Source organism: Epithele typhae, assembly GCF_022376455.1.
Source record: "Epithele typhae strain CBS 203.58 chromosome Unknown BXZ73scaffold_64, whole genome shotgun sequence".
NCBI classification, from domain to species: domain Eukaryota; kingdom Fungi; phylum Basidiomycota; class Agaricomycetes; order Polyporales; family Epitheliaceae; genus Epithele; species Epithele typhae.
In genome coordinates, this window is record NW_025954255.1 from 43,835 (window position 1) to 58,717 (window position 14,883).

The window sequence follows — 14,883 nt, forward strand, 5'->3', positions numbered from 1 at the left end:
ACTGTTTGCCTCTGCAGTTTACGTTCTTGTAACATCGGCTTGGAAGGAAATTCTGGCCACTGCACTCGCCATAGCGGCAGGACATCAGATGGCGTCGCTGCGACCGAGCTCGTAAAGAGCATGTAGATTCGAAAAGCTCACTTTCCCTACGACCCCATAAATTCAGCCTACCCTGATCGCAGATATGTAAACGAAGACATCTTCGTCACCATCGTCCTCGTCTGCTGACCAAGATGATGCTTACACATCTTGTAGAGCCGACAGACAGTCAGCGATACGCAGCACAAAGCTGCCAAGTATTTAAACTATTACGGTCGCCCTGCCACATTATCGCCAGCGCCCCATCTCTATTGCATTGACCTCAAGCTCCCCTCAGCTCAACCCCTAAGGCACAACCGCTTCTCCACCATGGCCCCCACCACACAGAAGGCACTCGTAATTCCCGCCGAAAAAGCCGCCTTCAAGCTCCTCACCGATTACCCCGTCGCGACCCCTGAGGCGGATGAAGTGCTCGTCAAAGTTGCCGTCACCGCGATCTGCCCCGCGGAGTGGAAGATCCAGACGTACGGCGCGCCGTTCTTATCTGAATACCCGTTCATAGGCGGGCTCGACGTCGCGGGCATCGTCGAGGAGGTGGGGGCCAGCGTCCAGAACGTCAAGAAGGGTGGTAAGATGTACGTGGACGCCGAGGTCCGGCGGTATTGACCTGAGCTGGTTCCATCCGCAGCGTCTGCCCGGGTGGCTTCCAAACCCGCCACGCGGGCTTCAAAGAGTACACCATCGCTCTCGCTGAGCATGTCGCAAAGGCCAGCACACCTTCCTTCTGCTTTAATTTTAGCTCTCGCATTTAACCACCAGCCCATCACAGATCCCGGAGAACGTCACCTTCGCCGAAGCCGTCTCCGTCCCGCTCGGGCTCGCGACCGCCATCACGCCCCTCTACGCCCCCGAAGGCCCCGACTCTCTCGGCCTCCCCGCGCCCTGGGAGCCCGAGGGCACGACCAAGTTCGCAGGAAAGCCCGCGCTCATCGTCGGCGGCTCCACCTCCGTCGGGCAGTACGGTCCGTCCTCTTCCCCCCTCTCCCCCCCTCTCCCCCACCTCACTCTAACTCCCCTCGCCACCCTCGCCACAGCCATCCAGGTCGCGCGCATGGCCGGCTTCGCACCCATCCTCACCACCGCGGCCCCCAAGCACGCCGACGCCCTCCGCGCGCTCGGCGCGACGCACGTCCTCGATCGCGCGTAGCCCCGCGCCGCGCTCCTCGCCGAGGTCGCGAGGCTCGCCCCCAGCAGCGCGGGCGGCGTCGCGCTCGCGTACGAGGCCGTGGGCGACGAGGAGTCGCAGCGGCTCGCGTACGCCGCGCTCGCCGCGCACGCGGCCGCCGGCTTCGTGTCCGTGACACCTGGGGCGCCCCCAGAGGTGCTCGCGGCGGTCGCGGAGGACGGGGACGGGAAGCGCGTCGCGCGCGCGTTCTCGAGCCTCGAGGTGCCGCAGAACCGGGCGGTGGGCAGGGAGGTGTTCGCGCGCCTCGAGGGGTGGCTGCGGGACGGGACGGTGAAGCCGAACCGGGTCGAGGTGCTGGTCGGGCTGGAGGCGATTCCGGAGGGGGTGCGGAGGGTGAAGGAGGGGAAGGTTAGCGGGGTGAAGCTCGTTGTGAAGGTCGCGGAGGACCTTTAAAGGCGGGGCCAGTGGGGGTTCCCTATGGTGTCTCCGTCTATGAGTAAGTGGGTGAAACAATGGTCATCTGCTATTGGTCGATACACTTGGCTGGATTGGATACTGCACACATATTCTAGGGTATATGTCTACAGGTGCAATGTGCTAACGAGACTAGATGGCTACAGTTATGCGATTGAGAGATTAGATGAGAGCAGTGAATGTAGGATGGGAGAGATCGAAACAAGAAACCACTCTAAGAAGGCACCACGATGTCCTTCCCCTTGCTGCCAGACCGTCCCCGCGCGAACGGGGACCGCGACCGCGACGTCGACGATTGAGACTTCCCGCTCGCACTCGGGGACCTCGCCCGCCGCGCGAGCTTGGCTGGGAGCGACATGCACCACGGCCCGCCGCCGCACTGCGCGTCGAGCGAATGGCTCGCCAAGATCGGCGCCGGGGCGTACGCCGGCGGCTCGTACGCATGCGCGCCCCACCGTCCGCCCGTCTCCACTGGAAAGACCATGCCCACCCCGACCTCGCCGGCCGCGATCGCCGCAGCGGTCGTGATCGCCGCACGGTCCTCGTCGCTCACGTACGGGTTGTACGGTGCTGGGTCTACCGGGGCGAGCACGACGGGCGACTCGGGAATCGCGGGCAGTTCGCGCTCCATCTTCGAAACCGCTGCCGCACCCGCACCGACACCCTTACCCATGCTTGACCCCATCCCTAGCGCCGCCGCCGCCGCCGCGCCCACGGGTCGTCCGCCCGCCGCAGCGCGCGCGAGCCCCGGGGCCGAGAGTCAGGGATCGTCCGCGGGTGTGCTCGACTTTGCGACGCTCGCGCCGACGGGGTCGATGGTCTCGAAGGGCGTGTCCGGGCCGGTGTCGTCGTCGTCCGGGTGCCGTCCGAAGTGCTTCGAGAGCCGGTCGACGACGAGCGGGTACGGGATGTGCTGGGTGAGCTTCCGGCGGGGCTGGACGTTGAGCGAGTGGCGGGCGTCGAGCGCGGAGTCGAGGACGTTGGACGAGTGAGCGCCCTCGGAGAGCGAGAGCTTGATCGAGTACTCCTTGTCGGACTTGCCGCGGCCGTGGTTGCGCTCGTAGAGCTCGAAACTGGGGGTGGGGAGGTGAGCAGGCGCATCGTGATGATTGCTCGACGCGAGTAAGACTTACGTGATGTGGGACTGAGTGGGGGCACGGCCGGGAAGAAGATGAGTCAGATGTCGCAAGTGTGAAGAACCAGTACGTACGCAATAGTCAAGCTCGGGGATACGGCGATTTGCAATGGGAAGGCCAGAGAGCAGGACAAGGTTGACGAGCGTGTGGATGTGGCTTTCTTTCGTGAAATATAGCGTCAAACCGCATTCCTCGTTGTTTCGCGCGCGTTCAAGGTCGCTGACGACGTTCCGGAGTAGGGGCAATGAAGTCAAGACGCCAATCTCCTCCCTGTATACTGGTCAGCAGCATCCATATGATATTCGAAGAGGCGACGTACTTCTCCTCTGGCTCGATGCCATACTCTTGCGGAGCTACCAAGTCAAAAAGTGCCTTGGCCCGCCCGTAGAGCTCGTGCAACCTCCGGTCGTGGGATGCCTGGTCCGGGATGCGCCCGTTCTCGCTGAAGATGGAAAACAAGAACGTGCGGTGGTGGAGCGCGCAGTACTTGATCGTGTCGTACAACTCCGACACGCGGCTCGGGTCGAACTTCTCCTGCTTGACGTCGCAGAAGTCCTCGAACAGCTTCTCCCACCGCTCGCGGAAAAGCCACGGCTCGTCGCCGCAGCACCAGCGTTCCTGGATACGGTCGACGTCGACGGTGTCCCAGTTGCGGCGCATAGTCTCCCGGAAGGCTGACAGGAGCTCGATCACCTCCTTCACGACCTCGACCGGCTCTTTCTTCATGCTCTTCGGCCACGTTAGCTCTGGCCGCTTCTCGGGCTCGCCCGGACGGAGGAGGATCTTGAGCCGCTTCTTGACGTCGTCCATGAGATCTTTGGCTGCATTCGAGTCGTCTAGTAGGTCCTTGCGGACGATGAGCTTGGGCGGCTTCTGGGCGGGGATGGAGTTCTCGCGCCGGGGAAGGAAATGGCTGCCAGACGTGAACTGACTACTTGAAGCGTAGCCACCATCGGTGGACGATCTAGTAGACTGAGGATTACTTCCGGCCGTGAGGGTGCTAGAGGTTCCGGCGGGTGAGTTGTCAAACAGCGCCGCAGCGAATATCTCCGCAGAAGCAACGACACGACGCTCGGAGGACGTGTAAATCTGAGGTCATGTGAGATTATGGTCGCAACAACCGTTGGTCGAGCGTGCGCTCACCCTGACATTCCTGAGGATGTCCTTGTCTGTCAAGGATCGTGTTAGAATGTGAGATTGCGCCATTCGGGGAGGAACCTACTCATGATGGAGATATCCTTTTTCATGTTCTCACCGAGGTCGCGCGATTGGTAGCGAGCGGAATGGGTAAATTCTCCGCCCCATTTGAACACCAGTGTAAGCTTGGTGAGCTTGCGTAGTTGGCCCGGTTGCTTCTTTGAGTAGACTGGCTTGAGCTGCGCTTTAGTTCCTGGGAGGTCGATTTTGCTGAACAAGGCATTATTGAGCTGCGTAAGCTTGACGAGATCGTCTCCGTCAGCGCCTAGTCCTTTGGCCTCCTCGACTGCCGTCGCGATGAGGTTGAGCTGCTGGCGTTCACGAAGTATGATCTCTTCCCGCTCTCCGTTGAGCAAGGTGACGAACGGCTGTGTCCAACGCTCGCCAATGGGGAAGTTGAACTTGAGCTTCTGTTTCGGCGTCCGGTCCGCGTGCCGTAATACGGTGACGTTCGCTTTGAGGAGCCAGGTGGGCTCCTCCACGGTCGCCTCCGCAGCAGGCAGGGGCCGCTCAGGTGAGGATGCGACTTGGAGGCAGAGCGATGCGAGAATCTCGGCCGTCTTGTCTAGGGGGTCGCAAGGGTGGCGGTATGAGGACATGTGAGACTGCGCGCCAGGTGTGGATTCGTACCGTAATAAGTGTCGTTGCCCTTCACAAAGCTCCAACCGTTGACGTCGATTACTTGACTCCGCTTCCCGCCATCGCACCGTAACATGTCAAATCCGCAGACCTTCTGGCCGAAGCTATCGCTGATGCGCGAGGCCCAGGCTTTCTCTTCGTCGCTTAGATGTGTGATGAAGCTATTCAAGATGAGCGCGGGCAACGCGAGGGACGCACGCAAAGAACACACCGGATCTCCTTCCCCTCAGTGTTCCGACGAACCACTCCGTCAACGAACGGGGACTTGCGCGTCTCTGCGTGGGTGTAGTTTTGACCAACGGTATACACCTTGATATCTTCCGAGTTGTCGACGTCGACAAACTTCTCATAGATGTACGAACCATCCGTGCGAGGAAGAACCAATTGTGGATCAAGTTCACTCGATTTGTTACCGACCTGAAAGACAGTAATCATCAGCACCGCGCAAAGCATAAACACGTATGAAAAGCGTGGCTTACCTTGCGGAATAATCTACGGCCACCTCCTTCACGAAAGTAGATATATACGTTGTGGTCCTCGCCGCTGACCGGCTTCTCGACGAATGGCTTCTCCATGATATGACCGTCTATGATGATGGCATTGTTATCTGGACTCATCGAAACTTCGGGCGTGACTTGGAAGCCGCCGAGGGAAATGCCAATCTTCTGCTTCATCAAGTCTCGCAGCTCATCATCCACCTTCGGGCCACCATCTCGGGAAACCTCAAGACGGTTCGGAGTGGGGACCTTGAGATGATCTAGAACTGCGCCAACAAGACGTCTGTCCCATAAAAGAGCTTGTGGCGGGAGATCGTTGATACAGTATGGATTGCGGAGCTTGACGTAAGATATGGCTTTGTCGAGGGGAAAGTCAGTGGAGAAGAAAGAGATGAGAACGTCGCAGCGAGGCCAATTTGCGACATCTGAGACGTATATCAACATATATGCATGAAACGAGAACATTTCACAGACCTTCGTCAAGGATGACTTTGTCTCCGAACACCTTGACTTCTATGGCACCGTTGGACCGCTCCACGAGTCGGGTCAAAATCTCGCGCATGGCTTTCGAACGTGCCTTGACATCCATGGCGCATATACCGAGAATAATGGGAGGCTTGTCCTGGTCGGTGACAGCCGAAAGGTTGGAATGGGAGCCATTGGGAGAGGGAGTGGACGACCGGGGAGCAGAAGTGGAAAGCGGAGAGCGCTCCGGAGAGTGGACGAGAGAACGGAAACCTGACATGGTGATAGGGATGCGGGGGGTAGAAGAAAAAAGTAGCGCTTTGAACGCTTTTAAGGGCCGAACGAAGCCCTTCAGGAGCCTCGAGGGACGGCAGGTGGAAAAGTGGTGGTGGTCGTGTGCAGGGCACGCACCTCGCTGAGAGCCGTGCACAGGCGCCTGCGGCCAGCCACCGATTAGCCTTTAGGGAGAATGACTAAGCTCGGGGCCATCGGGAGAGATCTCGGGCGCACGAGGCGGATCAATCGGAGATCCGGGCACCAGTGTGTCGCTTTCGGCGAGCGATTTTTGCGACCTCTCTCGAGCCAATGGGAGCTCAGATCACGTCATGGGCGCCAAGAGTGAGGCATTTTCTGGACATGAGACGGGGGCAGGATGACCAAGGCCGTGTCCTTCCGCGTCCACTATATATTCCCCCAATCCAGATTGCCCGAAGTATCTCAGCCTTTTCACCTTGCTTCAACCCTAACATGACCAGCACACCTATAAACGCCTCTCGCCCCCGTCGCCGTCCCAGCAGACTCCCTCCCATGGCTGAGTCTGAGACCAGCGAGATTACCACCACTGTCCTCGTCTCTAATCTCCACTGTGGCAGGTATGTTCGCGCACATACCCATCCGTTCTTTTTCTCACTTTCTGGTAGTTGTGTCAAGACGATCCAGGAGACCCTGTTGTCCCTCTCCCCCGCTCCTTCGTCTGTCGATGTCTCCATTGTCACCCAATCTGTGACCGTCAAACATCTCCGTGCGCTCCCTATCCTCCTCATCAAGTCGCTATAGATGGAGCAGGATATGACATTGTTGGGACTCCTACCACCGACGGTCACGACATTCATCTGTGGTCGGATAATTTGGTGGGGCTATCTTGCATCACTGCGCCACCCCTCCACAAGGAGAAGCACGTCGAAAACTGCGCTCAGTGCCGCGCCGAGCACCATGCCGATCTCGGAAACACCGAGAAGGTTCGCTTTTTCTTAGCTTTCCTATCTCCACTCCTTCTGAATACCATGCCTCTTGTTAGGTTGCTCATCGTGAATTCTCCGAAGCAGCACCGGCTTCCGTCACCTTTCCAAGTGCCGCAGTCTCGGCTGCGACGGCTCTGGAGCCTCACCGGGTGACTCTCTCACTCGGAGGCATGACTTGCTCATCGTGTTCCAACTCAATTTCGGCGGGTCTATCGGAAATTCCAGGAGTCTCCGACATTGCTATCAATCTCCTCAGTAATTCCGCCACCCTGGTGGGGTCTAGCCCCGACATCATCCCCACGATTCTTTCCACTATTGACAACCTAGGTTACACGGCTGAAGTCGTGAGCACAGAGCCTCTGTCTGGGTCAACGGCCAAGGCCACCAAGATCTATTCTGAGAAGGCCTTCGTTGAGCTGTCCGTGGGCGGCATGACTTGTGCGTCCTGCGTGAACACCGTTACAGGCATTTTGTCGGAGATATCTGGAGTCTCCGAAGTTTCAGTCAGTCTCATCGGAAGATCGGCGACAGCGCTGATCGAACGACGTGACCTCGCCTCGAAACTTGCAGAAGCCATCAACGACGCCGGATATGAGGCCGAGGTCATTGAGGTTCGCCCCGTTGATGCCGACGAGGTCACGGGACCGCGTTCCGTGTCTCTGCGCGTCGGCGGCATGTTCTGCTCGTGAGTTACTTGATTCAGCCGCCGTACTCAACGCTGACTCCAAGCATGCAGGCACTGCCCCGGCAGGGTAATGAAGGCCCTCAGTGCCCTGGAACCGTCGGTCACGATAAACAAGGCTTTGGCGACATACACAGACCCCATTCTTTCCGTCGAATACACCCCGTCGCCTCCGAGCCTCACAATCCGCACTATCGTCGCCGCAATCGCCAACGCTGGGGAGAAGCCGGGATCTTTCACAGCCACCATCTACCAGCCTCCATCGCTGGAGGATCGGGCTCGCTTTATGCAACGGCGCGAACAACGTCACCTACTCAGCCGGCTGCTTTTCTCCGTCGTCGCGGCCGTTCCCACCTTCATCCTCGGTATCGTCTACATGACGCTCGTTTCCCCCGACAACTCCGTCCGTCAGTGGCTGGAAGAGCCTCTCTGGACCGGGAATGTGTCTCGCGCCGAGTGGGCGCTGTTTTTCATGGCGACCCCGGTCATGTTCTATAGCGCGGGTACGTTCCACAGACGCAGCCTCAAGGAGATCTACGCCTTGTGGCGTCAGGGAAGCCGCGTTCCGGTTTGGAGGCGTTTTGTGAGATTTGGAAGTATGAACCTCCTGGTGAGTCCTCTGCCCCACACGTACTCGATGGTGACTTACTCCAGTTAGGTTTCCACTGGAGTTAGTGTGGCGTACTTTGCGTCCATAGCGCTCCTCGCGCTCGCGGCGGTGCAAGAGCCCTCATCTTCTGGGATGGGGGATACGACTACATACTTTGACTCGGTCGTGCTCTTGACGATGTTCCTTCTGGCCGGTAAGTGGTCTTGAAACTTTATGCTCGCCATTTGCTGACGATTTACTCGACTTGCCCAGGACGATACCTTGAAAGCTACAGCAAAGGTCGCACTGCGGATGCCATCACTGCCCTCGGCAGGCTGCGCCCAACGACCGCCCTCCTTGTCGTGGACAAATCTGTCGCATCATCATCAGAGCTGTCGCGCGCCTCAACGATCGAGGGCGCCGACCCAGAAAAGGGCGACACTCAGGCGGAAGAACTTAACGTTACTGCTAAGCCAGGAACCAAGGTTGAGCGCATCGGCGCAGAGCTCCTTGAAGTCGGCGACATCGTGCGCGTACTAAACGGAGCGAGCCCACCGGCCGACGGAACAGTCATCTCCGGAGAAGGCGGTGCGTTCGACGAAAGCTCCCTCACCGGCGAGTCGCGCCTCGTCAAGAAGCAGCTCGGCGACCAGGTGTTCTTGGGCACCATCAACAAGGCTGGCGTCGTAGACGTGCGCGTCGACGAGATCGGGGGACAAACGATGTGAGTGTTCCTCACAGCTTTCCATGCCCACCGACCGACTCACAATCATACAGGCTGGACCACGTCGTGAAGGTTGTCCGCGAAGGTCAATCGCGCCGCGCCCCCATCGAGCGCGTCGTCGACCTCGTCACCGGCTACTTCGTCCCCGTCGTCACCCTCCTCGCGATCGCCACCTGGGTCATCTGGCTCAGCCTCGGTCTCAGCGGCGCGCTCCCGCCCGACTACCTCGACATCGAAGTCGGCGGCTGGCCCGTATGGTCGCTCGAGTTCGCGATCGCCGTCTTCGTCGTCGCCTGCCCGTGCGGCATCGGCCTCGCCGCGCCCACCGCGCTCCTCGTCGGCTCCGGGCTCGCCGCGCGCTTCGGCATCCTCGCCCGCGGTGGCGGCGAGGCCTTCCAGGAGGCCGCGCAGCTCGACGTCGTCGTTTTCGACAAGACCGGCACGCTCACCGAGGGCGGCGCGCCGCAGGTCACGGACGCGGACGTCACGCCCGCGTTCGGCCTGAAGAAGGAAGAGGTGCTGGGCATCGCGATGGAGATCGAGGGCGCGAGCTCGCACCCGCTCGCGACGGCCTTGCGCGCGTACTGCGCGGCGCACGGCGCCCGCGCGGTTGTCACGGCCGGCGTGGAGGAAACTGCAGGGCGGGGGCTGAAGGGGACGTGCGCGGAGCTGGGCGCGACGGCGGTCGTCGGCAACGAGGCGTGGATGGAGGAGCACGGGGCGCGGGTGGACGGGCGGGTTGCGGACCTGCTGTTCGCGTGGAAGTCGGAGGGCAAGAGCGTTGTGCTCCTTGCCGTGAAACGTGCGGAGGAAGGCGATGAGGCGTTCGTGGTCGTCGCGGTCTTCGCTGTTGCGGACAAGGTTCGCCCCGAAGCCAAGGAAGTGATCGCGCGCCTGCAGGCGCAAGGCCTTGGGACGTGGATGATCTCGGGCGACAACACTATCACCGCCAAAGCTGTTGCGCGCGGGGTCGGTATTCCGGAGACAAACGTCATCGCTGAAGTCCTCCCTCACCAGAAGGTGTGATGATTCTCCTGACTTTACCCAGAGCCCACCATTGACATTGTTGCGTTCAGGCCGAGCAGATCCAAAACCTCCAGCGTGTGGGGCAGAAACGCCCCCTTAGCAAGGTGGCCCGTCTCCTGGGCCGGCGTCGCCTCAACGAACGGTGCATCGTCGCAATGGTGGGCGACGGGATCAACGACGCACCCGCTCTCGCTGCCGCGGACGTCGGAATTGCGATCGGTTCGGGGAGCGACGTCGCGATCTCGAGCGCGGCGTTCATCCTGGTGTCCTCGAACTTGCGGGGCCTGTTGACACTCACGGATCTGTCGCGCGTCGTGTTTAACCGCGTGAAGTTTAACTTCGTGAGTTTTTGTCTGGTGTGGGTATGAGTCGAGGCTGACGCGATGCGTTCAAGATGTGGGCTTCAGTTTACAACTTGGTCGCTCTGCCCATCGCAGCCGGTGTTGTATACCCGGCTGGACATGCAAGGCTCTCTCCTGTGTGGGCGTCCTTGGCTATGGCGCTTTCGTAAGTCGATGTGCTTTTTCTTCTGCGTTCCAAGGCTGACCCTCGTGTGCTTTCAGGTCCGTTTCCGTTGTTTGCAGCTCCCTCTTGCTTCGCCTCTATCGGGAGCCCAAGATCGCTACCCCTCATCACGATTAGATACGTTGCATATAGATGACTCACGGCTTTTCACGCTTTCAAGTTGCCTCCTATAATCACCCGCAGTACCCTGTATGTTGTACACAGCTAATTGAGCACACTTCGCAATGATACATCCAAAATCAAGCCCGCTGCGGCTGGTCCTTCTTCGTCTTGTAGAAGTCTGAGAAAGAAAGCCGTATCCCCAAGAAGCGACAGTCGAGATCGGGATGTGTGGCCAGACCCTGTACGATCGTCTGAACACGCTCTGAGAATGCTGAGCCGTAGTCCTTGACGCGAGAAAGGATATCCGGGAGTGATTCTTGGGTATAGCGGCCAGCGTTGGGATCGACGCGCGTGTAAACGCCCTGATATGTAGATATCAGCAAGGGCAAGATCACCGGATGTGGGGGCATGACGAACTCTCGCAGTATCTTTCTCCGCATCCCTCCGTGCCGACTCAGAAAGACAGTAGTTGTACAGGTCATCCTGACGCAGGTATTCGTTTAGCTGAGGACATTAAACAGAGATGACACATACCGCAGCCTCACGGAACTGTAAGATCAGTGTGAAGACTTCCCGGACATGATTGAGCATGTTCTCTTCTCGACCGGCCTTTGGACTGAGTAAGAGTACCTTCTTGACCATGCGGTCGAGATATGCGCGATGGTTCTCGATCAGGGCATCGAGGTCACCCTCTTTCTTTTGAATGAACTGGAAGAGGTCTTGCCAAGAGCATTCGATGACCTCGAGATGGCAGTAAGTCTCAAGCTGGCGTATGAAGTGCACCATCTCAGCCATCACAAGGCGTATCTGGTGCCAGTCGTACTCTAGCTCTGGATCCCCATTGTGAGCATGTTGCGTCGGAGAGAAAGAATTGAATGGCATACCGGGTACACGGAGGAAGGTCTTCGCCCCACCCGCAACTCGCATCCATGTGCTGTTGAGCGTGCTCGAAATGCGCTTGACTTTCCATAGATGGTGGAACAGTTTGAGATACTTGACAATCGCGGCGGGATCGAGTACCGTGTCAATCGGTGCGTCAACCTTGTATTCTAGCGTGAAAACGTCCCATCCGATCTCCCCGTGCGAGTACTCGAGCATACGTGCGTCGAGCCTGCGAAGCACGTCCGGCGGATCGTTCTGTGCGTTTGTTGAGCGAAGGGCGGACTCAAGCGTGGCGGTGAGGTTATGGCGATAGAGAGCATTTGCTGGCCGTGACAAGCTTGGTCTGGGAGTGACCTATGAGATACCGGGCCATCGACATTTCACCGAGTACTCGGAGTACTTACCCCAGGGTATCCATAAGCTGTTCAGCGAAGTCTCCGTATCCGAGCAAGAGGTAGTTCTTATACGCCATAAGGTGGTCGAGTAGTCGATATTTGTCGAAAAACACGTCAAAGAGGCGTTGGCTGGCAATCTGGTACGCGTTGTCGATGGAACGCTCTAGTCCTACAATGTCACTATATTGTAGGGCTTTGTTTCATGAGTATCGACGAGCTCTTCATGACCGTGGTGAATACTCACTGCCGCCAGTGTTGCTCAACCTTTCTCTTGTAGCTACCCAGTCGCTATCGTGGCAACTATATCGGATGAAGTTCAAACTCTTGCCAGTAGAAAAAATCTGCGACACAACGACTTCGGTAAAGGCTATTTTTCAGGGTCTCGGGGACCTACCTTGCGACCAAATGTTTCCCCGACGAACGCAGGGAGCATATCCTTCTGAAAACGGTATTTCTGTTCCCAGAGCTGAAGACCGCCCGCGTGCTCTTCTGAGGTGTCTTCCATATCACCTCCACCGAACCCACCATCGTTGGCTAATTGACCAATGCCTTGCAAAGATGGCTGCATATACTGTAGATGCGCGAGATCAGGGTCGACGGCAACGAAGAATTCGGAGAACGGATCTGCGAGTTCTCCGGAAAACAGCCATCTATGCAACGTCGCGAAAAAAGGTTTTGAGACCTGCACCGAGCCTTTAACTCTTGGGTTATCTGAGAAATGATAGATGCCCACCTCTTCTAGTAACTGGTTGGTAAATTTGCGAATAAATGGATCGCCGTTCTCTGCATAGCCGTGAATCAAGTTCACTAGGGCGCCTCCATGGGCATCTATTGACGGGCATCTACAGCACACGTATAGGTGATAGGACGGAGGCTTACCTTTCGCGCCTTCAACGCAAACACTCATCATACGCATCCGTAGCCTCCAGTCCTCGATCCAGACGTCGAGTCGTTTGAGCGTAAGCCCGGTCTCCTCTTCCCCAGTCCGCTCTTCGTCGACACCATTTGGACGTCCGTCATCCACCGGATGGGAAGTTGACATTTGTGACTCCAGGATGGCAATGAGTTTATAGTATTCGGTGAGTTGTGATTGAAGGTGATGACAGAGGCTCTGCTCAATCATCCCGACCCCAACTTTTCCCTCACGCTCGCGCACGAACGAGTCGACTCGCTGGTACAAGTGGCCAACCTCGGCAAGTCGGAGGATTAAGGCTCTAGTAGGTGGCGGTATGTGATACTGCTATGAGATGTCAGAGAATGCGCTTTACATGAAGTGATTCTGTGATACACCTACCGGATCCTCTGCGAATACGAGCTCCTTGTTCTGTTCCGCATCTTTGCTGACGGAAAATTCGACATACTTGCCAGAAATCCCTTGCAGTAGATACAACGTGTCACGTAGAATGAGGTGTTCAGGAATGTGAGACTGGCCTTCACGGGTTCAACAAGAGGCGAAGGCGATGAGAAAAGAGTACGTACCTATCTGTCGCCTGTATTGCAGAAGGAGATCAGCCTTGCTCCTGCCTCGGGGTCCGGGATGTGGTGACCGCGCATCAATGGGTGTAGTCGCCTTCGAAGAAGGTATTGATGGCGGTGGGGGCGCGAGAGAGGGAAGGAAGGTGGAAGATAGTGGAGTTGGAGTGGGAGTAGAGCGAGCGAGTATAGGAATTGCAGGGAGGCATGCTTTCTGTTCAAGACAGGCTGAAAGGCGACGTTTTATATCAGAGGATCGCCTCTGTCACGACCGGACACACCTGTTCAAGTAGCCTCGATAAGAGGTTCGTGAATCGGAGAGGACTCGAGCCTCCAGAGGTGTTGGTCTGTAAAACTAGCAAAGGTTCGAATGTCTCATAAACCAGCTAAAGAGTTGTGCTCACGGTGACGCTTTATCAAATCCGACAGATGCCCTATGTCCTTCTCCACAGAATGCCCGATATGACTGCGAACAAGTATGAGCTTAAAGCGCGTCTTTGCTGGGCGTCCAAAGGTGTGGTCGCGTCTTCCCACCGTCTAGACATTCCAATCTCACCTACTCAAGATCTCTTCACAGTGGGCCACAAGCTGGCGCTTCAAGACATCATCTTGACGAGCGCGAGGAACCAGGGACAAGACAAGGGATTCGAGGTGTGCGGACATAGCTGGTCATGGTCAGGATGGGCGCGGGGGCACTGCACTCGGACGCGTCGACGCGACGCGCGACTTCGCGACACCGTTCAGCCACTCGCGCGCGCGTACTCAGACAATTCGAGCGACGGCCTGCCTCTCGTGCACGGTCAATTATTTTGACCCCACAAGAGAAGACTGTCTGTCCCTTGCGTTGCATACAAGACCGATTCATAGATCGCTCGCATTATGAGTGGGCTGCAAGCGCCCTGATCCCTACAATACCGCCCCATCAGTCTCCTTGTTCTTAGTCTAAGAGCCAAGTCGAGCAACTGTGGTCGATAGCACATGTGATTCCGAGGCCGATGCCGGGACCTCTGCAGATGTTGTGGACAAGGGCGATTGGGACGTGTTTTAACCGCGATGAAGCTTGTGCGATCGGTGGCTGAAGGAGCAGGAGAGAGCAGGCTTCCCAAAACGGACCATGCGGTAGTCATCGCCAAGTGCCCGACGTCTGCCGCTCTCTCATCTGCCCTGCCTGTCGTCTGCCTCGCGTCCAGCCAATCCTGGCTTGTGTCCCCAACCTAACGCGCTCATTATCTTACGCATACCCCATATCACCCTGGGCCCCGCCCGGGTCCCACTATTAACGACCCTCACGACCCTCCGACGACCATGGAGCGATCTGATTCCACATCCTCGAACGGCTCCGCCAGGCTTAGGCACAACTCAGCACTCGAATCTGGCCAGTTCGCGTATCAGAAGGCTCTGCTGGAACGGACATCGTCTCGAGGCGGCACTCTTTCTCGCGCAGGCTCTCAGTCGCGCAATACGCTCTTGACCACTCCCACTGGCAACGCTACCGGCAACGCTACCAGGCGATGGACCCCCTCACATCGCGTCGGCGGAAGTCTTGATGTCAGTGCAGTGCGAGGAAAGTGGGAAGAGCGTTCTCGGGCCGCAGAAGGTGCGCATATACAC

At 57.9% G+C, this 14,883-nt stretch overlaps 4 protein-coding genes across 4 annotated transcripts; 2 read left to right on the forward strand and 2 right to left on the reverse strand.

The window, feature by feature from the left end:
- Positions 1-408: 408 nt before the first annotated feature.
- On the forward strand, positions 409-1,678 carry BXZ73DRAFT_53145 (GroES-like protein; the record flags this gene model as incomplete). Its single annotated transcript, XM_048020948.1, has 5 exons — positions 409-674; positions 728-797; positions 869-1,061; positions 1,134-1,242; positions 1,279-1,678. 5 exons carry the CDS (start codon positions 409-411, stop codon positions 1,676-1,678), a joined length of 1,038 nt encoding a protein of 345 aa, XP_047873791.1.
- Positions 1,679-2,459: 781 nt separating this feature from the next.
- Positions 2,460-5,913, reverse strand: BXZ73DRAFT_105316 (histidine phosphatase superfamily-domain-containing protein; the record flags this gene model as incomplete). The annotated part of the gene is made up of 10 exons (XM_048016209.1): positions 2,460-2,772; positions 2,833-2,843; positions 2,910-3,105; positions 3,155-3,924; positions 3,979-4,004; positions 4,058-4,597; positions 4,663-4,832; positions 4,883-5,088; positions 5,151-5,593; positions 5,643-5,913. 10 exons carry the CDS (start codon positions 5,911-5,913, stop codon positions 2,460-2,462), a joined length of 2,946 nt encoding a protein of 981 aa, XP_047873792.1.
- A 1,131-nt stretch (positions 5,914-7,044) lies between these two features.
- Positions 7,045-10,537, forward strand: BXZ73DRAFT_53142 (heavy metal translocatin; the record flags this gene model as incomplete). Its single annotated transcript, XM_048020946.1, has 8 exons — positions 7,045-7,559; positions 7,611-8,166; positions 8,215-8,359; positions 8,419-8,869; positions 8,923-9,889; positions 9,946-10,236; positions 10,290-10,402; positions 10,459-10,537. 8 exons carry the CDS (start codon positions 7,045-7,047, stop codon positions 10,535-10,537), a joined length of 3,117 nt encoding a protein of 1,038 aa, XP_047873793.1.
- A 122-nt stretch (positions 10,538-10,659) lies between these two features.
- On the reverse strand, positions 10,660-13,935 carry BXZ73DRAFT_92256 (gamma-tubulin complex DGRIP91/SPC98 component; the record flags this gene model as incomplete). The annotated part of the gene is made up of 14 exons (XM_048026292.1): positions 10,660-10,884; positions 10,940-11,005; positions 11,057-11,352; positions 11,407-11,747; positions 11,809-11,992; positions 12,044-12,140; positions 12,194-12,481; positions 12,533-12,627; positions 12,679-13,039; positions 13,094-13,230; positions 13,279-13,486; positions 13,554-13,627; positions 13,677-13,738; positions 13,829-13,935. 14 exons carry the CDS (start codon positions 13,933-13,935, stop codon positions 10,660-10,662), a joined length of 2,541 nt encoding a protein of 846 aa, XP_047873794.1.
- Between the last annotated feature and the right edge of the window lie 948 nt (positions 13,936-14,883).